The 23,894-nt window shown below is 37.8% G+C and overlaps 3 protein-coding genes and 1 long non-coding RNA gene across 8 annotated transcripts in view; 2 read left to right on the plus strand and 2 right to left on the minus strand.

Moving 5' to 3' along the window:
• The window catches only part of LOC119074110, a 28,381-nt gene extending 27,940 nt beyond the window's left edge, over positions 1-441 (plus strand). Inside the window, exon 4 of the long non-coding RNA XR_005087144.1 lies at positions 426-441. This is a non-coding gene — a long non-coding RNA (uncharacterized LOC119074110). The remainder of the gene's footprint in view (positions 1-425) is intronic.
• Positions 1-23,894, minus strand: part of LOC119074105 — a 220,534-nt gene that overhangs the window by 30,958 nt on the left and 165,682 nt on the right. The window lies entirely within an intron of this gene.
• LOC119074080 (myotubularin-related protein 14) lies at positions 4,619-10,289 on the plus strand. Of its 4 annotated transcripts, none has more exons than XM_037180030.1 (10): positions 4,623-4,844; positions 7,432-7,810; positions 7,886-8,078; positions 8,149-8,222; positions 8,300-8,579; positions 8,647-8,756; positions 8,827-9,118; positions 9,213-9,314; positions 9,373-9,615; positions 9,684-10,289. In XM_037180030.1, exons 1-10 carry the CDS (start codon positions 4,758-4,760, stop codon positions 9,826-9,828), a joined length of 1,905 nt encoding a protein of 634 aa, XP_037035925.1. In that variant the 5' UTR covers positions 4,623-4,757; the 3' UTR covers positions 9,829-10,289. The 4 variants fall into 4 exon arrangements, with proteins under 4 accessions (XP_037035928.1, XP_037035925.1, XP_037035926.1 ...); XM_037180031.1 differs by having other exon boundaries at positions 9,376-9,615; XM_037180032.1 differs by lacking the exon at positions 4,623-4,844 and adding an exon at positions 6,141-6,387.
• On the minus strand, positions 18,252-22,868 carry LOC119074086 (putative inorganic phosphate cotransporter). 2 transcript variants are annotated; one of them, XM_037180041.1, is made up of 8 exons: positions 22,404-22,868; positions 20,423-20,553; positions 20,096-20,352; positions 19,608-20,034; positions 19,169-19,546; positions 18,802-18,958; positions 18,497-18,663; positions 18,252-18,428 (listed from the first exon to the last, which is right to left on the minus strand). In XM_037180041.1, the coding sequence occupies exons 1-7, from the start codon at positions 22,501-22,503 to the stop codon at positions 18,572-18,574; spliced, it is 1,542 nt and encodes a 513-aa protein (XP_037035936.1). In that variant the 5' UTR covers positions 22,504-22,868; the 3' UTR covers positions 18,252-18,428; positions 18,497-18,571. The 2 variants fall into 2 exon arrangements, with proteins under 2 accessions (XP_037035936.1, XP_037035937.1); XM_037180042.1 differs by lacking the exon at positions 18,497-18,663 and having other exon boundaries at positions 22,404-22,867.

Raw genomic sequence — 23,894 nt, forward strand, 5'->3', positions numbered from 1 at the left:
TTCATTATGAAGAGCATGAGTTGCCGCACAAATCGTACCAAAGATTCGAATGTCAAAATACTATTTTCAAAATTGAAATTGAAATTGAAATTGGGATTTCCATTAGGGCGTATCGAATTTTGCAAATTTTAAGGACCGCGATAGCCTGTGTGCGGAAAACGTATATCATCGAAAACTGTGTCCGGGCATGTGGTTGATGGATCCAATGGAGCCATGGAAGAAGTCCCCCCGGGCGACTTTAAGTTTCCGAAGGTCATAATTCGGAAAGTTGATAGTATTTTTGAAAACAATGTTCTAGCGGAATGTAGAGCTTTGAAAACTCTACAAAACTACCGAAGAAACCGATGGTCCAAAAGGTGTCACTGCCAAGATTGCCTAACATCGAAAATGTGACCTTTTGGTTTTTGACTTATATTTCCTGAGAGACAAATGATTTTGTTTAGCCTGTGGTATGAGATGGTAGAGGAGGTCGAGCACTACCAGTACACTAGGCATGTCCCGATCGGATATACTCTTGAAACCACTTTTATAACATTTGTGAATGGAATTTTTAAGAGTGGCCACGTCGCCCACGAAGCAAGTGCAGACACTGCAACCGGTACTGGTGAGTCGAGGACACCTTGGCCAGTAAGTATGCATAATATTCCATGACAGTAGCTGAACTCTTTCACAAAATATTTGTTATTTCGATGTGGTACATGAATTGAAAAACTATACTACGAACTTCAATTTTTCGTAAATATATCGAAAAATATGTGTAATCTGTGTATTTGCAACGAAATCGACTTCTTACTACTATTCGTGGGTGAAATAACTAATTAAATCGATTATTTCTCGTTTTTCTCATAAATTCAATTTATTCAGATTTTGTAGTACAAAGTGTGCCACATCGAAATCACAGATATTTTGTGAAAAAGTTCAGCTACTGTCATGGAGTATTATGCATACTCACTGGCCTAGGTGTCCTCGACTCTACAGCACCGGTTGCAGTGTCTGCACTTGCTTCGTGGGCGACGTGGCCACTCTTAAAAATTCCATTCACAAATGTTATAAAAGTGATTTCAAGTGTATAATGGATCGGGACATGCCTAGTGTACTGGAAGTGCTCGACCTCCTCTACCACCTCATACCACAGGCTAAAAAAAATCATTTGTCTCTCAGGAAATATAAGTCAAAAACCAAAAGGTCACATTTTCGATGTTAGGCAATCTTGGCAATGGCACCTTTTGGACCATAGTTTTCTTCGGTAGATTTGTAGAGTTTTCAAAGCTCTACATCCCGCTAGAACATTGTTTTCAAAAATACTCTCAACTTTCCGAATTATGACCATCGGAAACTTAAAGCCGCCCGGGGGACTTCTTCCATGGCTCCATCGGATTCATCAACCACATGCCCGGACACAGTTTTCGATGATCTACGTTTTCCGCACACAGGCTATCGCGGTCCTTAAAATTTGCAAAATTCGATACGCCCTATTTTCCATCGCTATCGTAGACATTTTCGATGAATTTCCACATGCTCGGCCAATTCAAGTAAATTTCGATCGAGAAACAGAACTTTTAAACAAATTAAAACTTCGAGAGAAGGTTTAGAACGGAAAAATTACCAATAAAATTGCCTCAACAAAGCGCAAATCATCATTGTGTAGCATTCGTAGTATTGCACTCATAGTATGCCATTAACATAGCAAATATTCGCAGGCTGATAAGCTCTGAATATCTTTCGTTGTGACAGGAGTTATGTTTTCTTGCTGTCAGTCAGAACGGTAACCGATAATACATGTAATTGCGCAAGGCTGTATACTTTGGGGAGGTCACGCAGATGCAGATACGCTGATTACACACAACGTGTCATACAAATTCAATTTTGGGGAATTCGTTTGTATGGAAAAGGTATCTAATAAAATGACGATCTGCGTGACCTCCCCAAAGTATACAGCCTTGGTAATTGTGGACGCATACATTTATCAAAATATGGAGGCTTATTGACGACTGAAATAGGTTTGTTCCAAGTAACTGTAAACATGACTGGCCGAACTAACACTATCGGTTTTCAGTATGAACATTGACAAAGTTATGTCTATACAAGGCTGTATACTTTGGGGAGGTCACGCAGATCGCCATTTTATTAGATACGCGGGAACACACCTTTTCCATACAAACAAATTCACCAAAATTGAATTTGTATGGCGTGGTGAATTTTTTGTATGAAACGTGGTGTGTAACCCGCGTATCTGCATCTGCGTGACCTCCCAAAGTATACAGCCTTGGTGTCTATATGGATCTAAGAGTAATTAGTCACGCCATAAGTGACAGCATAAGATTCAAAAATGAAAAAATGTCAAACACAAACCAAACGCAGCGTCGTATATGGGTGATTCGCGATATTCTCATATCAGAGGTATCAGAGTGCGGTGAAATTTATTTTTCAATTCATTTAGAGAGGAAATATCAAACAAAATTACGTAAAATATGTGGTTCCAACGTGAAATACGAAATGTTTATTGGTATGTGTTTGTCCTCTTAATTAAGCAGGCAAATTGAACTATCAAAATGTCAACGCATACAGGTATTGATGTAAAATTATACGAAATGTGTGTCTTATACAAACTGATGTTGGGACCATTTTTCCTCTCTATGTATGACTACTCTGAGATATGGATGAAATTTGACAGTAATTTGCGGTAATTTGACAATTTGTATGGCCTTGGATCAAGAGTGAGTCTGCAGTGATATTCATTTCAAGTTAAATGCGCTGGATTCTAACGAACTTTAGTTAAGTCGTGGTTGATTGCAAAGTCTGTAAAACACTGAAGAAAATGCAAATCCAGAAAAACACACTGAACCTTGAGGAGAAGTTTTGGTGAATTTACTGTATATCGATATTAGTTGTAAATAATATGCGTTGGTGACATAGGAAATTCACCCGAAACTTGGATTCCGTAAAGTTTGTGATTCGTTAAGGATTTGCATTACCTTCAGTGATTGTAGCTATTAGCAGTGATCCACACGGGTATAGTCATGTTGAATTTTTATGTAAAAATGGCCACCACGACAACAATTTGTTGGAAAAAAAGAGAGCATTTATCAAGTAGTTCTGAATATCTAGGTAATAAGACAATGCAGCAATATTAATATCAAAATGGATGACCTCGACTTCAGATGAAGTGGTTTCGGTTGGCAAAATTTTCCAATACAAAAAAGAATATCTTAGCAAATAGGTTCAGGTTAGCTCGCATAGTATGCGTTTTCTTATGTAAGTGGAGGCACGGATTTTCGGGGGCATAATGTAGTAATGCCTATGTGCCAACTTGTAATAATGCGAAAACAAATTTCTTACTCTTTTCTAGAGAAACGCTATATTCCGCGACGAATTCTTTTCAATTTTCAGCTTCAGAAATACTAGAATCGAATTGGATTTGAAATAAAAATTTTGATGTGCACGGGTGAGACACGAACTCACAACCTTCAACTTGCCGGGCTGATACTCTAATGCTCAATACAAACGAGGCATTGAAAACGTGTTTTGGTCCTATTTTTCATGACGAAATTTTCGAAACTGTCAAATGAAGTTAGAACTTTTTCTATTCAAAATCGCGATTGCTGCATCTGTCAATGAAAACTAGGACCAAAACACGTTTTCAATGCCTCGTTTGTTTTTAGCATAACCAATTGATTCTAGTATTTCTAAAGCTGAAAATTAAAAAAGAATCGTCGCGGAATAGCGTTTCGCTAGAAATGTGTCCACTACTGTTGATTGAGTTTTGCAATGCAATACATTCTGTACTGCAAGCGGTGTTCTCTGTGTTTGGTTTCTGAAAAATATATCGTAATGATGTATACTAACTAACACATACACATCTAACATCTAATGGAGATTGAAATACACATAGAAGAAAGAACATCATGTGCTGTACCAACGGTTCAAAATTGAATTTGAAATAAAAATGTCCATGGTAGCTCAATTGGTTAGAGCATCAGCCCGGCAAGTTGAAGGTTGCGAGTTCGTGTCTCACCCGTGCACATCCAAATTTCTATTTCAAATCCAATTCGATTTTAGAGATTCTAGTATTTCTAAGGCTGAAAATTATCTTAGTCTATTAATACGTCGAGAATATCCTACACACGCGGAATTCTGAAAACCGACATATTTTCTGTTTTTGTGTTTTACGCGAGTTCTTGATTTCTCCCTTTAATTATACATGCAAAAATCACAAAACACTGAAAAAACACAAAACTGAAAATGTGTCGGTTTTCAGAATTCCCCGAGTGTACGTTTCTATAGTGAAAGAAGGAATCTCGTGCTGAAATCTCACTGAAATTTTGTAAAAGAAGACAGTCAATTTACCTTAGTTGCTTGTAATTCAAGCCGTAAGTGTGGCTTCAAAATTTTAAAGTTTAAAGAATCGATGGATGTGGTGGATCATTCTGATAAAAGAAATAAAACTCAAGGAAAAACAAAATAAAATTATTTTCTTGTGAATCGTCACATCGAAAGTTCAAAAAATTTTCTGTAAAAAGCAAAACCAATTGCATGAAACCACTGTCGTGGTGGCTCACACTCTCATTGGGACACACCAAAAAACTAAATAAATCATCCAATTTCATATTGTTGCTGCCAAGTTCACTCTTATTTGAGTTTGTGACGTGTGTTTTGTGAAAGATCGTCGTAAATGAGCATTTTCATAAACAACAGTCCCAAATAAACACAGAAAACTAAACAAAATCGACCATTCATCAATCAAAGTATGTTTCAAAATGAGTTGTGATATAACGCTTACCGAGTTGAGTGAATTAATGACGAATTCGTCATTAAAACAATACAAAGCTTCTACCGATGGAACGGTAAGAAAATAATCTTATTTCTCCATACACACATCGTGCATCTTACAAAATTTCAATCATTTTAATCGCTTTAACTAACTAAGATTGGTGTTGTGGAGTGATTTTATTAGTTGGTTATGTGTACAATTGTTCGCTGCTGTTTTATTTTTAAATTTTTAATCACAAAGAAAATGATCTATTGAATGGAAATCATGTGATTTATAAAATGTGGACTCACGGAATTTGCTAAACAAACTCTACAAAAATACAAAAAAATAATTTTTTTTTTGTTTTCTACGCATCGTTAAAAGTTGTTTTGAAGTGTATTTTTAGCTCAAACCATTTTGCTGTTTAGACCCGTACAAAGTTCGTGATCTTGTGGCACTTGTAATAATCCTTGATTTGCGTCGCATTATCGACAGTCTCTTATTTTACGATAATTTCATTCGAGTTTCTTAGTGTTGGACTGAGTAATGTTTATAAATGTCGATAATGCCATAACATGTCGCGATCGACTATAGTTCCGCAATAAATATTTTACATTTTAAAACCAACCGTATTCAAGGAGGGCGTGGGCAGAAAGTCAACCAAGACTTCCTATCCTTTTGTCATCAAACAAAATTCTGTGTCTCTGAGAGCTCAGTCAATTTACAAAAATTTTAATTCCAAAAGGAAATGGGAAATCCAAGGAATTCCACTTGATAGTAGAAATCGGAAAAAGATACGGACAGCCACGCGTTGACGTATAAACAACGAATAAAATGATATCAACGAAAAATGTGCTGCGTAAAACCGAAATGTTTTTTATGATAAAAAGTCGGTGTTTTATCATCTACACGCATACCGACCGACACACACATTATTAGAAACGAATTTCGATATGTGCGGCGTGTCTGAGAAAGAAATCATTCTGTGTAAATTTCACCTTGGCCTATTGTTGCAACTATTTATGGAACTTATCGCTGTTAAGTCAGTCAAGATCAATGCATATGTCAAAACGAAATCGTTCAGAGAATCGTTTTCTCTTTTTGCATCAAATCGGTCGGTCGGTTTTTTTTTTATCCTAAATGGCATTTCATTCTGGATAGTTTGGATTTCATTCTGGATAGTTTGGAACCGGGTGAATTATATACCAATATATTACACATGGTGTTTGTATAAATGTAAATTGTAAATAAGTATAAATAATCCTCAATTCGTATAAATAATTGCCATGCCACTTTCTCATTTTCAATTTTCGCTATATTTACGCTATTTACGCTATATTGTGTAGAACGCATGTCCGACGGCAGCCGTCGAATAGAGGGAAATGGGTTACGCTATATTAAGGCATGCAATCTTATGTCTTTCACTTGTGTGTGAAATTTGTCTTCTTATTCGTTATGTGCTGGCGAATATATAACAGGAATGTATACGAAAAAAGTTAGAAGGTCGTTGCACTCTATCAATGAGTGTAGCGAACGTAAGAACATAGAAGAATGTTGGTCGGCGAAAATGCAATCAAATTGGAGTGAATTGAATGTGGGATTGGTTAGCATTACCGATGCATATTTGTGTCTCAACGGTAATTAGATAGAATCCAAGTAAATCATAACTTAAAGGCGATTGTCTGAGGAGATAAAATTAGAGACTGAACGCAGCACCGATTTGTGTGCGAATTATGTTTTTTTTTAGAATGGGTCTTTTGTATACGGAATTCCCCTGATCACGGTTTGCTCACTTAACTTAATGTCGTCGTTGACTTTAAATCACGTTCACAAATTTTATCGCGCCAATGATGCGATAATCAACCCATCGATAATTTCGTCCAATCGATTTTCTCTCTTTAAACCTGAGTCGAATACGAATTCGCTGATTTTTGTTCAAAGTTTTAGTCATTTAGCTTCGAGTGACGAAATTTTAAACTTTGAAGCGATGAGTCTGAGAACTATATTCCGTTTGTTGACACATTACTCAGCACTTCCGCAACAAGACCGATATGGTATAAATGTGGCTGTGAATGTGTGCACAAGGCAAACACAAGGCAAACACATTAAGCAATTTAAAATGCTGTTGGAAGTAATCGAGTCAACAGAAGAGACAAAAATAAATTTTATTGAAAATAATCTTGTCACAGAATGTACTTACGTCTAACATTGGGTTCTAATCGTCGATGAGGCATTTGAAACTAAACTTCAGTTATAAATGGTTGAGAATGTTACATCCGAATTTCCATTTTCTGACCAAACGTCTAAATGAAGATCTTTCGTTGGAAAGATCTGTTCTTGTTTTTCGCTGACAAGCCAAGGTCCTAGCTATTTTTTGAGAGACGGCTTTGTTGACTGCTTTTTCTCATCCTTTTAGTTCTGATTGTTTCCATTGTTAGTCGGAAGAAAGATAAATGAATTCAGTATTGCTCAGCCGAATGTACGAAATGAATCGACGCAAACAACTCCGTATCTCAAAAGTAAACCCTTTCGAAACAGACCGAGATCGCACGTTTCGAAGTTACGTGGGCTCTCAGCCTGGCCACCCAAATTATTTTCTATAGAAGTTCTGATGCCTGCCCTTTGTCCGAATGCTCTTGATACTCTGAACGTCATGTCAACCCACTTTTCACCCATTTCAGATATCAAAAACAGTCAAAATATGTGCATCGTTGCTGCAACTCGACTACACCATAGCTGAAATACCGAACTACAACGGTGACTTGTCCACAAACTATCCCAGTCACATTCTAGTACCAGAGAGTGAAAAGCCGCGAAGTGGATCTTCGCCAGCTGTTATCTACGAACAGCAAACGTTTGACGCAGTCAAATTTCGTGATCTAATCAAATCGGCTCGGTTGGCCAGATGCCGTGCCCGATTTCCGATTCCGGTTATATTCTATCGCGGCAAATATGTGTGCCGATCGGCTACGTTGAGTGGCGGTGCTGAGATTTACACACGGTCGGGTTTCGATTATTTTTATGGTTCTTCGAATGGTGGGAAAGTGAACGATGAAATCGGTTAGTCTCCACTGAATTCGCCGCGTCAATTTTTTTTCGTTTATTTCGATGTTCAACCATGTGTTCAACTTACAGATGATGACGAAGCGATTGAGGTGGTGGAAGGCTTCGGGGCCGACAGTGCTGCCAGAGAAATCAAAAGTAAATTGATTGATTGGGTGTACATTGATCATGTGAGACAGCAGGATAAAAAGCTTATCAAATACATGAACGTTGGAACGATTGTGGACTTTATGGTGGAGAATAAGAAAGTGAAATATGGATTCAAGTATGACGAATGCGATCGATGTTTTGCCGTCGAATTGACTAAAAGACGTTTCGTCTCATTTATTCCGTAGTGTGACATCGTCCGAAAAGATCGATAAGGAAAAGCGGTACGCTGAATTTAACATAATCTGTCTACCATATCCCGGTAAGATATAAAAAAACGAAAATTTCTGCCAAATTTTGGCTCAACTAATCGCTTGAGACAATTTCCCCCGGACACAGGTTGTGAGTTTTTCAAACTGTACAAAGAGAATGGCTACAACGGCGAAAATCTGAAATTCAATTGGCAACAGAATTATGTGGATGCCAAAATCTATGTGCCCGAAGATGTTCAAGCGCCGTCGCTGAACATCGATTGGACGGAATACGAAAATTGGGACATCATTCGAATGACACAAAATTATGTGAAATTGCTGCTGAAATATCTGCGGGAAAACAGTAACGGAATGTTGGTGCACTGTATCAGTGGCTGGGACAGGACTCCGTTATTTATTTCATTATTGTAAGTTTGATGTTTGATTTGATTCGGCGGAGAAGATGAAAAATGCAAAATATTTCCTTCTGTGCAGACGAATTCTATTATGGGCTGACGGGGCTGTGCACCAGTCGCTGAACGCACATCAAATGCTCTATTTTACTCTCGCATACGATTGGTATTTATTCGGTCATAATTTACCAGGTAATGTCCGTTGGCATTTGATTGGACCACAAATTCTAATTTGAATTTTCACCTTTTGAACCTACCACAGATCGTCTGTCCAAAGGCGAAGAGATTTTATTTTTCTGCTTCTACGTACTGAAATTCTTTCACAGCGACGAATACTGTACAACGTACAATCGTCGAATAACCAAAAATAGTGTATCGAGCAGTAGCAGCAGTAGCGTGTGTGTACTCCGGACGGATAGTGGCGGTGATGTGGAGAATATGTTCTCCGAAGTTGAAAGCACTGGCTCAAATCTGTCGTTGAATTCGATGGAGAGCGGAAGAAGTCACAATGACTCAACAAGCCATTCAGAGGTGTTCATAGAGTGTAATAACGGGTAAGTCGGTTGACATTATTTATTGATGATTTAGAGAGAGAGAGAGCGTGCATTGCTGCAAGTGTAATGACGGTATGTTTGCGTTACTGTATAGGAACCAGAGCTTCCTTATTAGCCAAGACAGTAATGGAAGTTTGTCGGGTGTAGAAGTACAAAACGGCAATAGTAACTCAAATTCAACGTCCTGTTTAGCTAGGTATACACCAATCAGTGGATCGTAGAAATTATATTTTCAAAATTTTTCTCATTCCAAGCAGAACTAGTCCTGTGTCCGTTCCAATAAATGCCAGAAATAGACCGCGAAACGAATCATTTTCGTCGATAAATGGCAGTTGGCATGTGATATCGGCGACCGGGAGCCTTCGCAGTCCAGAACCGCAATCGGCGCTGTTGAATGGCTTCAAACGAAGTACAAATACGAATTCCCAGGAATCGTCAACGACAACCGTATGCGATGATGCCGATAGTATATCATCTGTACACGAGACGCTGCAAACGTGAGTAGAAAATTGCATTGGAAACTGTGAGCCGAATGAAACAGAGACCCGTTGTTGTCATATTTCAGGCGTCATGAACGATTACACGATATCCGCGAAGTGTTCTATAAAACATATTTTGCAACCGTTGGAGTGGTTGAACGAGACGAATCAATTGGTGCATTGTTCAATAATTTCGTTGGCCGAGTTGGTTTGGTTCCGAAAACACAGTAATTGGTTGCGGTATTTCGAGAATGTTTTTTTTTCTTTCTTCTCTTTCTTCTCCTTCTTCCTCTTCTTCTTTGTTTTCATTTTTTTTAGTTTTTATTAGTTTTTACTTTTGCTGCATCACAAAATGTTAGGCGTTTTTAATGTTTCACTTTACTTTAAGTTTATTTTATCCAAACGACCGAGCATTGGATCTTTAATTAAAGGTTTCGCAAGCGTTTTGGTTATGTGCTTGGATGATTTATTTGAATTCAACTGTTCAATCCACGACGTGTTCGTTGAAAATAAGTAAAAATTTTGACCGGTCGGTGTTTTGGACCTACTTTTAAGACGTTAGAATTATGTGTCAAAAGATCCTGGAACTCTTTCAGCTCTTCTACAAAAAAAAAAATTTGGTTTTCCGATTTCTGATCGAACAACTTGACGCGATCGTAGCGCTTCACTGACATAAATCTTCGATAACGAAAATGACGTGTCGTATTGTATGTGTGCTTTGGAGGGCTTATGAAAGCTTTGAGCTTCGTTTAAATTCCATTGAAAAGTTAAATATTTCAGTGGGATAGAAAAGACGTTTAAAGCTCGCGAAAGCTCTGCAAAAGCAGAGACGCAATAGCACTACGTTATTTTGGCTTAACAACAGCCGACTCTTCATATATTAGCCCAGGAGCTTGTGTCAATCCGTTCGTTTTACATTTTTCCAGTCTTTCAGTTATCCTGTATGATTGGGAATGAAAGGCGGTGGAACAAATTCCCTTTGTCGAAAATGTTTTTTTGGTAAAACTTTTCGCGAAAGAAGCCATTGTTCTGACACAAGCGCTTGGACTATGCAGTGAATTCACACCCACTTCAGCCTTTTAACTCAATTTCTAATTAGCTAAGGTCAAACTTTGTCTGGCCAATTGACATTGTAAGAATGAGCGAGAGTCCGATTTTTATTTTCAAAAACTGAAGCTCGCATCCCATCCGACTCGATTTAACGTTTAACGAAATTATTCGGCTAGCGGTACGAGATTAGGGTGCCCATTTCATCATCGATAATAGTCAAAGTCAACCAATCAACCAAAATCCGGATCGATTTGAACTTTCAAGAAAGATTTTTTTTGCCATTTTAAGGCTTATTTGTTAAGAAGTTTTCCTCACTAGACCAGATTGACTCTATTGGTCGATACGTTGCTTATCACAGAGTAATCAATTGATTTATTGTTCGTCTTCCATTTAGAAAATTTGTTAAACTCAATCCGACTCTAACTTGTCGCGATTTTATTTTTCAAATTTTTCGGACAACTTCTTAGCCAACAATATAATGTTTTGTTTATGAAATGCATCAGACAGATCTTCCGGGGTTTGTTCCTTGTTCTTTCACAGAAACTAAACTTCCACTTTCGATGTATTTGGAATGTTTTTAACTCAATACCGAGACGGATGGATAAATGCATCCTAGATATTAAATCTTTAGAATTACAGTAAAACAAAAACGAATGACATAGAATTTAAGTTAAAATTAATCCGAAAAAATCCATAGACAGCGGGGCTGACAAAGAATAATTTTAGTCAACAATGTGACGAAAAGTCTGCGTTTCTTAACGGCCTTAAACAAATCTTGACCGTCCGTTTTTGACTGACATTAACTCGTTTCTATTGAACAAATGATGGAAAAGAATTTGTATGCAACTCAGTATCATAATGTGCAAATCGTCACACTTTAAACCTGGAATCCTTGGTTTCGGCTCGGATTACCAAATGTCCACAAATACAGGAGAGTAGAGAGATGAGAAGTTACACTTACAATCTTCATTCATTTCACATACATTACCAATGTTATGAGATCTATGGGAGGGATCCTTCTGGAAAACAGCCTACCGAAATCGGACGCATTTTCTAGTGGACTTTTTTATATGTGCCTAGAAAGGTAGTCGACTAAAGAAGCCAAAACCAAAAAAAAAAATCGACGCTTGTGTGGCTGGTGAAAGGTGATCAAAAACCGAAAACTTGCACTTTTCTTACAAAAATTTCTCCAGTTAAACGAGCCGTACACGGTTGTGTGGGGTGTCCTTAGAAAGGTAATCACATGTACTATTGAGCCGAATAGGGACTTATTGGGTTTAAAATTCATTGACACTGAAATATGTGATGTTGAAGTTTTCAACCGAAGCCTTGCACTGTTACTAGAAGAAAAATCTTTATTTATTAAATTAAACAAAGTGTGCTGCCCTCTTAGAGAAGGTTGCCCGTCCACACAGCATATCCATCAATAATATTTCTCGAGTTACACAAAATTTACATGGTCGTGTGGGGTATCATTTGACAGGTAATTTTATGTGCGTTTGGACCAAATACGGTCTTATATGTTTCGGATGAATCTACGGTGAAATAGAGGTTGAACTGTTTAAGTGCCCATATTTCATCGCATATGCATCCAAACCACATAAAACCCTATTTGGCTCAAAAGCACTTAGAATTACCTTTCGAATGATACCCCACGCAACCATGTACGTTTTGTGTAACTCAAGAAATTTCTGTAAGAACAGTGGAAGCCTTCGGTTTCTGCACATATTTCAGTCTGGATGAATTTTAAAACCAATAACACCCAATTTGGCTCAATGATTATCTTACATGTGATTATATTTCTAATGACACCCCACAAGACCCTCTACGGCTCATGTAACTGGAGAAATTTTTGTAAAAAGAGTGCAAGTTTTATAATGACCTCTTACTAGCCACACGAGCTTCGATGAATTTTTTTGAAAGTGGTTTTGGTTTCAAGGGTCGAAGTCCTTTCTAGGCACATATAGAAAATTCCACTAGAAAATGCGTCCGATTTCGGTAGGCTCTTTTTCAAAAGAATCCCTCTGGATGTTTAACGTGGATGTCGCATGAAGATCGAATAACAACAATTGAAAGTGTCACTTCTTCATTTTCTCTCACTGTAACGCACCTTCTTCATCATTTGTTCCATAATGGATGTGAGTATGGTATGGTACATACTACCAAAATTCATTACAAATGCATCGAATATACCGACAGCTTCCTTAGAATTGCCATGATACTGCTACATGTACTAAAACAAAGTTTATTTAAAAAAACAAATCAAAAATTATCGTAAATCCATCACAGTATCACCGTATAATTTGATTAAAGCGGAAAATTGTTCGGTTCTCGTCTTCAGTTTCTTTTTTTTGTAGTTAACGAAATTATGCGCTCACTTGGTATGTTAAGAAATTATTATTTAAGGACAAAAACAACAATTTATAAGAAAATTTCTATGAAACTGTTAAATAATTATAGAACAAAATAAAGTAAATTGTTAGCACTTAACAGTTACCATTGCTTTACTATCGACGAATACTTCAGTTTGAGAAGCCCACTGAATACTCCCACAAAATAGTGCCATAAACAATGGGTTACTACACCAGGCAGGTAATTTGTTATCTCGTATCCAGATGAGTAAAATTATCTAAGGGATTCAGCCCGAGGTATACTTTTAATCATCGTGATACGAGATAACAAATTATTTTACTTTACTAGTGAGGTAAAGTGGCTATTCCCTCACTAGTGAAAACCTTTTCCCTCGCTCATAAAGTAAAACGTTATACTTTACACGTGAAATAATTTGATATCTCGTATCACGATGAGTAAAAGTACCTCGGGCTGAAGCCCTCGGATACTTTTACTCATCTGGATACGACATATCAAATTACTTCACTGGTTTAGTAATGTACTATTCCCTGATTGGGTTCTACCTTACGAGCGAGGGAAATGGTCTTCACTAGTGAGGGAAAGGCCACATTACCTCACTAGTAAAGTAAAATCATTTTACGACCTGTTCCATGCGAAAGCTGACCATTACAAAACAATTTTCCCCTGTGAAAATGATCCATTGCATGGCGACTATTTTCGGTTCGCTTTTTTCATTTTCCTTTGGGGAAATCAACTTTCGCAAGAGGCAAGTACTAAGCCAGAATACATTGGATGCTACGTACTACATTCTTCAGAAACAGTTTTGTGATACTCGCTCGTGTCTTTGCCTTTATCACACTCGCAGAAAACTTGACAAAATTCACATTTCTGCCAGTGTAGATGAAAACCTAGGTCTTCTGTTTTGGGAATTCGCAGAAAAAAAACAGGAAATCTAGGTCTTCGTTTGTTAAAAAATCTGCTGAAATTCATTTACAAACCACAACAATCTCTAAATCAGAAAAATTGACCGATTTCACTTCAAATGTAAACTACAAAAATTTCAACCAATTCCACTCAATACCAAAAATTCCATTTCATTACCAAACATAGCTAACGCCGACCCGTACGAAACACCTATTTGTATCAAAAAACTTTACTGTGAAACTCTTCATTTCTTTTACTTCATTCTCTACTGAAAAGCTATTCGCGCTTTAAAATCACTTACATTATCCACTCTTTGCCTTGTTATCATATACAAATAAATTGCCGGAGGCAATATAGACAGCCCCGTACGAAGTCAACTTTCATAAATTCCTATTTAAACAGGTATATGTCGTCAGCGCCCCCACCTTTTTGGGCGGGGGTTTTCGTTGCTGATTATTATGAGCTAGGTTTTGTGCTTTCGAATGATGCTACCCAAAAGTTTTGTGCTGCTCAGGCACCCGAGCACAAAACTACTTTCTATTCAAAACATGTCACTTTGTATGGTAGACCCCTAATATATCAACTGCACCCAAAATACAATTCTAGGACTAAAATGTACACATTATGTGCTGACAATATCACCCCACCAATAGTTTAGTGCTGCCACCTGTGTCCAGCACAAAACTACTTTCTGCTCAAAACATGTCACTTTGTATGGGAGACCCCTAATATATCAACTTTATTCAAAATACAATTGCAGGACTGAAATCTATACATTATGTGCTGACGATATCACCCCACCAATGGTTTAGTGCTGCCACCTGTGCCCAGCACAAAACTACTTTCTGCTCAAAACATGTCACTTTGTATGGGAGACCCCTAATATATCAACTTTATTCAAAATACAATTACAGAACTGAAATCTATACATTATGTGCTGACGATATCACTCCACCAATAGTTTAGTGCTGCCACCTGTGCCCAGCACAAAACTACTTTCTGGTCAAAACATGTCACTTTGCATGCATGGTAAATAGCTTATAGCAAATATGTTAGTTTGATTGTAGGTCAAGGTCACAGATATTTAATAATAAGTTTTTATTTACGGTCATTCAAAGGTTTGTGATTCTGCATTGTTCAGAGTTCATCAGTTCATTATGCATACAACAGAATGCATAAACAATGACTAATGTGAAATCCTCTTGTTACATGCACAATGGACTCAGGCTATTGTGCAAGCATTCTGTTGCATGCACAATGAACTTTGACTATTGTGCAAGCCTTTTGTTGCATGCACAATGAACTCTGACTATTGTGCAAGCCTACTGTTGCATGCACAATGAGCTCTGACTATTGTGCAAGCATTTTGTCACATGCACAATGGATTCTGACTATTGTGCAAGCATCGAGATGCATGCACAATGAACTCTGACTATTGTGCAAGCATTCTGTGGGATACACAATGAAGTTTGACTATTGTGCAAGCCTATTTTTGCATGCACAATGAACTCTGACTATTGTGCAAGCATTCTGTTGGATACACAATGAACTATGACTATTGTGCTAGCATCGAGATGCATGCACAATAAACTCTGACTATTGTGCAAGCATCGAGATGCATGCACGATGAACTCTGACTATTGTGCAAGCATTCTGTTGGATACACAATGAACTCTGACTATTGTGCAAGCATCGAGATGCATGCACAATGAACTCTGACTATTGTGCAAGCATCGAGATGCATGCACGATGAACTCTGACTATTGTGCAAGCATTTTGTCACATGCACAATGAACTGTGACTATTGTACAAGCATTTTGTCACATGCACAATGAATTCTGACTATTGTGCAAGCATCAAGATGCATGCACAATGAACTCTGACTATTGAGCTAGCATTCCGTTGGATACACAATGAACTCTGACTATTGTGCAAGCATCGAGATGCATGAACATTGAACTCTGACTATTGTGCAAGCATTTTGCCACATGCACAATGGATTCTGACTATTGTGCAAGCATCAAGATGCATGCACAATGAACTCTGACTATTGTGCAAGCATCGTGATGCATGCACAATGAACTGTGACTATTGTGCAAGCCTCTTGGTACATGCACAATGGACTCAGGCTATTGTGCAAGAATTCTGTTGCATGCAAGACAAACTCTGAGAATTGTGAGGGGTCTACCATGCATGCAAAGTGACATGTTTTGAGCAGAAAGTAGTTTTGTGCTGGACACAGGTGGCAGCACTAAACTATTGGTGGGGTGATATTGTCAGCACACAATGTGTTCATTTTAGTCCTAGAATTGTATTTTGGGTGTAGTTAGGGGTCTACCATACAAAGTGACATGTTTTGAATAGAAAGTAATTTTGTGCTCGGGTGCCTGAGCAGCACAAAACTTTTAGGTAGCATCTTTCGAAAGCACAAAACCTAGCTCATAATAATCAGCAACGAAAACCCCAGCCCAAAAAGGTGGGGGCGCTGACGACATATACCTCGTTTAAACAGCTATATACCGCTATATTTACCTATATTTCACTGTAAATAAACATTTCACAGAGGAATATGCTATTATATAGCTCTATATGCCTGTATATAGCTCAATATAGCTGTATATAGGTATATATAGATGTCCATATATGGGATGCCTGAAACACACCCCACACACATAACAAATTATTTCCATGTTAACAGAAACTCTCTAAGTACCATTTTTCCCAATATATATCACTTTTATTAAAATCCAATATGGCCACCGGCAGCCATTTTGTTAGGAGACCGGAAATTTTACCGACGCTTTACATTCGTTAATACCTTTCAAACAAAAAAAAATCATGAAATTCGGTCAAAATTTACTCGAGATATTGACAAAATACTCCACGTTCACTGTACGGCCGAGTAGCCAGATAAGAGCTCACGCTCCGGAGAACATAATTTCAAAAACTTTTTTTCCCTGATTGGTACGGTCAATACCTATCTAATAAAGCTAAAACAGACGAAATATGTTGAAATGTGGCCGACCTACAAGCAAAAACTGCTTGCCGCCCTGTGTCTGTTTCACACCAAGGGGTCTAACTCACGAGTCGGTCATCCGATTTCCATAAACTTTTTTTTTTGTCGATCGGTATTGTAAATACCTTTTATTTGACGTATCAGTTACAAGTGTAATGTTTAAATGTCCGGAGGAAACCGTAAAGCACTTATTGGGCCACAGCTCGGGAGGGGTCGATCTAAAATCACTCATCTTCGAACTTAGCCTGTCTTTTGACATTACCAAACGGGAAAAAAAAGAATTTTTAAAATCGGATTCGTTTTACTCAAGTTATCGTGCAGACAGACGGACAGACCGACAGACGGACTTTTTTTTCACTGATTTGGCATCTCTAGACAACCACAATCGGTTTCCCCTTACTCAGGGAGTCCAATTCGACGTGTTACAAACGTATGCGTAAACCTATAAGACCCCAGTACTTATCATCAACTTCTACAATGGTTTTCCCTAGTCAGAGTCTCTTCCTTATTATCTTGTTAGTGACTGTCTTGCCTGTCACGTCGTGAAACTTTTATTTTATGTCACGTTGCAAGACCTCTACGTTTCTCCGTTCGAAAATATTAAAACTTTTCCTATAAAATAATGAGTGGAAGCTACAAAGAGCATTTATGAACGGTCGATATGTGGACATGGACACCGTAAAGTCTTCATCGATAACCTTTATGGTGGCTACTGCAAAATGTGAGAACTTTTTAAATTCAATACAATTATCAACATTAATGTTGAATGGCTACTTAAGAAGAAGACAGATGTATAAAGCCAGTGAGATTAATCCTATCTCTTAACCCTATGATATCACCACAGAGGTTATGACTTTTCGATGATTAATTTAAAGCTTATCTACGACTACAACCATTGGCAAACCCTTTGAAACCAATTCAATTGACAGGTATGAGCAGAAAATGATGATATCAGGTCTGCTACTCAATAGTATTCGGAGTGTTTTGTTTTTGGAAATGCAAAGGGTATATAAATGTGGAGAAGTTTAACGGTGAGCTGCATATACATATATAACGAACTGATGCATAATGTTAGTCTTTCCTCACAGAGCCATATAAAGAATGTTTTACTGCGATCAGGGCTTATTTTGAAGGAATTTTAATTCTGAAAAATTCTAAAAACATCCAGAAAAATTTCGAAATTATTTGCCAGAATTTCTCGGAATTTTTCATAATTAAAACTCTCAAGAATAAGCCCTGACTGTGTTACCTCTCTCGTCTGTGGAACCACTCGAAACGAATATGAATCGACGCCGCATGGAGGAAGAGTTGCTTCTGGTATATTTGTTTATTCAGATAAATGTCATGTACAACAACAGAAATGTTAAAATATTTACAAAAGATAGAGATAATACGGAGACAGTCGACAACAGTGCTTACATTTCCTGTTTTCATCTGGATTTTTCAAAATCTGCAATGTCCATTGTATCAACGGTATTGGTGCTGGATGCTAAAATGAAAAAAAAAGTTTTTTTCTGGGGAACAGATTCTGACCATAAGAATGTAATATCAGTACACCCCATGGAACCATAGAGTATGGATAGGGAGGTCAGTAATTTTGAAAAAAATACTCCATGCCAATTAAAAGAAATGTTAGTGATCCTCATTCCCGTCCTCATCAACTTCTAATAGTTCACGCGTTTCGTCAGCATTAAAATGTGAACGACGGCTAGTGGCATTACAATCTAAAAAAATTATTCAACTTTTCAAATGTGTTCGTGTGTGTTAATGTGTTTCGGTTAGTGTTTGTTGGTATAGCACACTATTGTATTCAAATCTACTCCCAGCATGCAACGGGAAAATGTAAAGGTGAAACAACTTACACATTTGACATTTGTCAGAGTTGTCGGATGCATTTGCTTTATGTATGTTATTCCATGGCTGAATGCTACCTTTGCCGAATATGATGAAGATAAGGTTACCGAAGAAGAACACTCCTGCTGCCACAAAGAAACAAATTCTCCACAACATCGGATCTTTCTGCATTTGCAAACATAAATTAAGGAAGGGAGTTAGTTAGTTGGAATCAGTGGAACTGAGTGACTTAGTTTCGTTCAAAACGTTTTTTAAAATCGATTTTTCACTGCGATGCCCTGATGACCAATTCGGGGACAAATTTGGATCACATTGTCTCCTACATTTTCCTCCATCGCAATGCAAAATCGAGTCCTAGGTGAAAAGTACCCTTACCGCATCAGTAACGACAAATCCGACAAACATTGGACCTAAAATGGAAAAAACATTCGCCGCAGCATTGGTAAGACCCATCAGAGTTCCGGCAAAGTTCGGCGATAAGTCCATGTGATTTATTAGGTAGCCAACGAACGATGCTGAATTGACTGCAATAGCTGTAGTTAGTAATACGACGGCCAGAGATGGATTTTCCTTGGACACATAACCGAGTGCAATTAATAAAACGGCTGGCGTCCAAAGTCCAATCGAGTTGAATATTTTCCGACCGACTCCAACGGACACATATCCTCGTCTCATTATATAATCCGATATTTCACTGCACGCTAAACTCAGAATCCACATAAAGAGATACGGTAAGGCCGACAGCAAAGCATTCTGAAAAGCGAAACCATTTTATCAACGGAGCTGTGACTGATTTGATGGTCGATTCAAATACCGATTTTATGTCGAAATTCAAGGTATGCTTCATGTAGGACGGTATTTGTGTCAGCAACGTCCAGAAACCCCAGTTCTGTGCACAATGGCTGATTAGTAGCGCCCAAAACGGTTTCGATTTAAATATTTCCCTCCACGGAATGACTTTCTTTCTATCATTCGATGAACCCGGCATCGACTCAATGTACTCGCGCTCATCTTTCGTAATCGATGCATAATCCGATGGCGAATTACTTCCAAATATGTAAAATGCAATGCTCCACACAACGCCCAGGGCACCAGATATGTAAAATATTCCTGGCCAACCCAATGACGATGCAGCAATCACACCACTCACAGCCAACATAAGCACAGTTCCGATCTGTGTGCCAGAATACGTAAATGTGCCCAAGAGTCCACGTTCTGAAGGATGAACCCATTTTGCTAAGCTGAGTGAAAGAAAATTCATTTTTTCCCGAATTTTTACTTATTCGTGTAGCATAAGGTTACCTAGTGTGTACTGATGGAAAGACAAACCCTTGGGAAAGTCCTTGTAGTACACGTAATGCGCACAACACTTTCCAGCCAAGAGACGCTGCCACCGGCGTTAAAATCGTTAATAGAGAGCATATGAGTGCTGTCGAAAGAAGGAAGATTTTTGGTCCGTAACGTTGAGCCAAGAGACCAGCCGGTACCTGCGAAATGACATATCCCCAAAAGAAACTGCTCAAAATCAATCCACGTTTCGATTCGGACCAGTCATATTGCTATATACGTAATAGGAACAAAATGTTACCGATTTATCACAGGTATGTCTGCTGAAATGGTTACTCATACCACAAAGTCTGGATTGGTGGAGTTATCGGTCATTGCAACAATGCCGATCGATAAATTTACTCGAAGAGCATAGGCAATGAATAGGCATGAAAACAGTAGAAACACTTGCAAGTGACGAATGCCGAATTTGGCTGAAATGTAAAGAAAGTTGTGACAAATTTTAGATGACAAAAAAAAACTGAAAATTTGGACGGAGTTTTGAGTGGACCCAACGCACTGACAGTTACTTTGTAAATTTATTTATCCTCAAAAACTTAGTTCATTCAAAGTGAAACAATACGAACAAAAGGCAGGGCTCCCAAATCTGCTTCTTCTTTATTTAAAAATTTGGTTCATAAAATTGTGACAGCGAACGTCACTGAAATTTAGGCATGAATTTACTTCAGTTTCTTTCCAGCTGATCAACTTATACAAGCAAGCCTGCTTATACGGTTTTACCACTACCACACGCGTGCATGTAGCTATTTTATCCGTATAATCTCTTTTGTTTTTAGTGGAACAGCTGAAGCAAATTCATGTCTAAATTTGACTAACGTCCTCTGCATACAATGCAAATGTTTGCAGCAAAATCTTAGATTCATAACAGGCATGAGCGCCGCCGAAAATAAGCCTCCGATCAAGCCGCCACCGGCCATTTTTGAGCAAGCCGCGCCGCAGCCGAGCCGGTGCCAAAAACACGGCTCAAGCCGGCTTGAAACGGCTGGAAAATGAAATAAAGATTTCGAAAGGTGAATGGGTGAAATAATTTTGAAAACCGAGATTCCTGTTGATCCTAAGCAGCTCAAGTACTTTTTGAATTTTTTTTATAAAATTAAGAAAATTTTGAAAATTTTCTTGAATTTTCATGAATTTTCCAGAATGGTATATTACGTCCTCGCTTCTAAGTTTGTTGTTTTGGCAAGTATGACCTTTGCAGAACGAGCCGAAGGCGCACAATCAGTTAATTCACAAATTTGAGAAAACTTTATCGATCTTTGCGAATTTTCTCGATTTTTTTTTCTTTTCAATTTTTACTTGATTTTCGTGAGCTTTCGATTTCTTATCGAAAACCATTTTCTTAATGAGTTAAATGAGTGTACCGGAGCATGATTTTCCATTTAGTTCAAGTTTTGAGGCAATAAAACTTGACGTGTTAGTGAACCTTAGCCTTAGAGACTTGCTTGTAACAAGACCAGTTCCACTTGCACTTTGAACAACCTAATCTACCTACATTTTCGCTTTCCGTACAATTTCATTTTCATGCTTACTAGTTCATTTTCCATGAATTTATCTAAACGTTTTTATTTTGAAAAAAAGTTAAAAGGAACCTCCAGCCGAGCCGTTTTAAGCCGGCTCAAGCCGACTTTTTCGCCGCCGCCGAGAAATTTTTTTCGGCTAGCCGCCGCCGAGGTTTCTCCGTCGGCGCTCATGCCTGATTCATAACAGAACAATCTCTATAGCAACGCCACCCATGCTTCAAAGAGAAAGTAATCACAAATCCAGTGTTCATTCATTCGAAAGTAACTGAAAGCCGTACAAAGTGCACCTTCAAATTAAATGTATATCTCAGTCAGTATATCAATAGAGCTAAACGGTAGCTGTACTTCTTGATGAATTGGTACTTGTTATACGGAATGCGTCTTTCCAGTACCAAATTCAAAGTAACCTTGCAGGTACATGTTTACTTTTCCAACATGCGGAGAGAGTATAAGATAAATAAGATCCAGTTTGACAAACTTATCGTCTGTGCTGCACCATACACAGCCAATTGCTAATTTGTTTGAATAACAAAATGTTCAATAAACTAAGTAAAAAAATTCACGGCAATGTTACTAGTTTCAACGCTACATAAAAATGAAAACAAAAAATGTAAATTACCTTCAGCTTTCGGAATGAGCTAAAACTATGCATTTACTATAATGATTTACGCACGACATTACTCATTCCGAAACTAAGTTCTCTTTTCAAATTATTTTAATTCAAGGATAACTATCAAACTTACGTCCTTTCGATATGCCATTGCTTCCATCTTCCGCTTCAAATCTCTGGTTCGGCAAATTTGGTTGGTTTCTTTGGTCGTCATCACTGGATACATTCGACATAACTTTACGTAAAAACTAATTAAAATAAAAATTCCGTCCGTATCACGAACGATATTTACACGTTTTGGTACACGATTTTTTTTGTCGAGTTGTTACACTACACGATTGTGTTGACTAAAAACTTATCAATATGCTAAAATCAATTGCATTCAATGTGGGTACAACCAAAAAAAAAAACTATTTTTAATCACAACAAGATCATAAGTCAGATATTTTTTCGCTTTTGTGAAAACAGAGGCGAAGGGAAATCACTTATTAATATGACAAAACATAAACAATCGAGTTCACGAATGTATCAAATTTCGCAATTCTATTGACTACACGATTTACCGATACATGATCGAATACTTTACTAAACAAATATTCAATGGAAACAAAAACAGATGCAAAGAAGAGGCATTTTATGATTACATGGAACATTGTGAATGAACGCATACATGCTCATGACGAACAATCTTTGACTGTATTTGTGGTTATACGAAAATCTCGCGGTTGGCGCTCAAGAGATTGAGATGCATTGATGGCTTATCGTGTGTGTATGTATATGCTATGACGGATGGGAAGGTAGGTATATGCAAGTGAACAATGATTTTACAGAGTGGGCAACATTTGATTGGTCGATGTACAATAATATAAGATTTCACATAATTACGCAATGCACGGTAAAGTGCATTTTACATCACTGTTTGCGATGTGTTGGGAAAAGCTTGTTTTGGCTCGAGTGATTACTCCACTAGCCTTCGTCTAGTCCGCAAAACTCACACTTGCCAAAACGAATATTTACAAACAGTGACGTAACATAGTATTATAAATGGCAAGCGTGGTGCGTTGTAATCATGGAAATCTTTTACTTCATTTGATTATGGAATCGCATAGAGTTTAATTAAAACAGAAAGTTATAGTCTGACCCCACGTTTTGGCACGAAGTTAACTTTACGGCCAGAAGTAGTTACTTGTTGTTGGTGACGTCGTCGATGACAGTGTTTTACCTTTATCATTGTCATCGATTCACAGGATTTTTAAGTACAAATGTTTATCAGTTCTATCTTCCCTTTCTACTCAAAAGAAAATAATTCACTTGACTGAAAGTCAGGGTCTTATGAGAGAAAACATCGAAACATAGTTGTAGCAAAACAGTTCCATCTTGCAAGTAATTGTTAACCGATTTTGAAAAACTTTTTTTTTATTAAATTCCCGATGTCAAGTTCCAAGATAGTGTATTTGGGACTAAGGATTCGGAAGTTATCCCAGAAAAACAGGATTTTACACTGTTGATAATTGCCTCAATGGAAAAAGACTCATTTGACTTTGTTCAACGCACTTAAAGCATGAAAGGTACTCTAAATAGGGTACTGAAACTTGACTTGAATTCGGAATAATTTTTTTTGGAC

This window comes from Bradysia coprophila, unplaced genomic scaffold (genome assembly GCF_014529535.1).
Source record: "Bradysia coprophila strain Holo2 unplaced genomic scaffold, BU_Bcop_v1 contig_138, whole genome shotgun sequence".
Taxonomy (NCBI): domain Eukaryota; kingdom Metazoa; phylum Arthropoda; class Insecta; order Diptera; family Sciaridae; genus Bradysia; species Bradysia coprophila.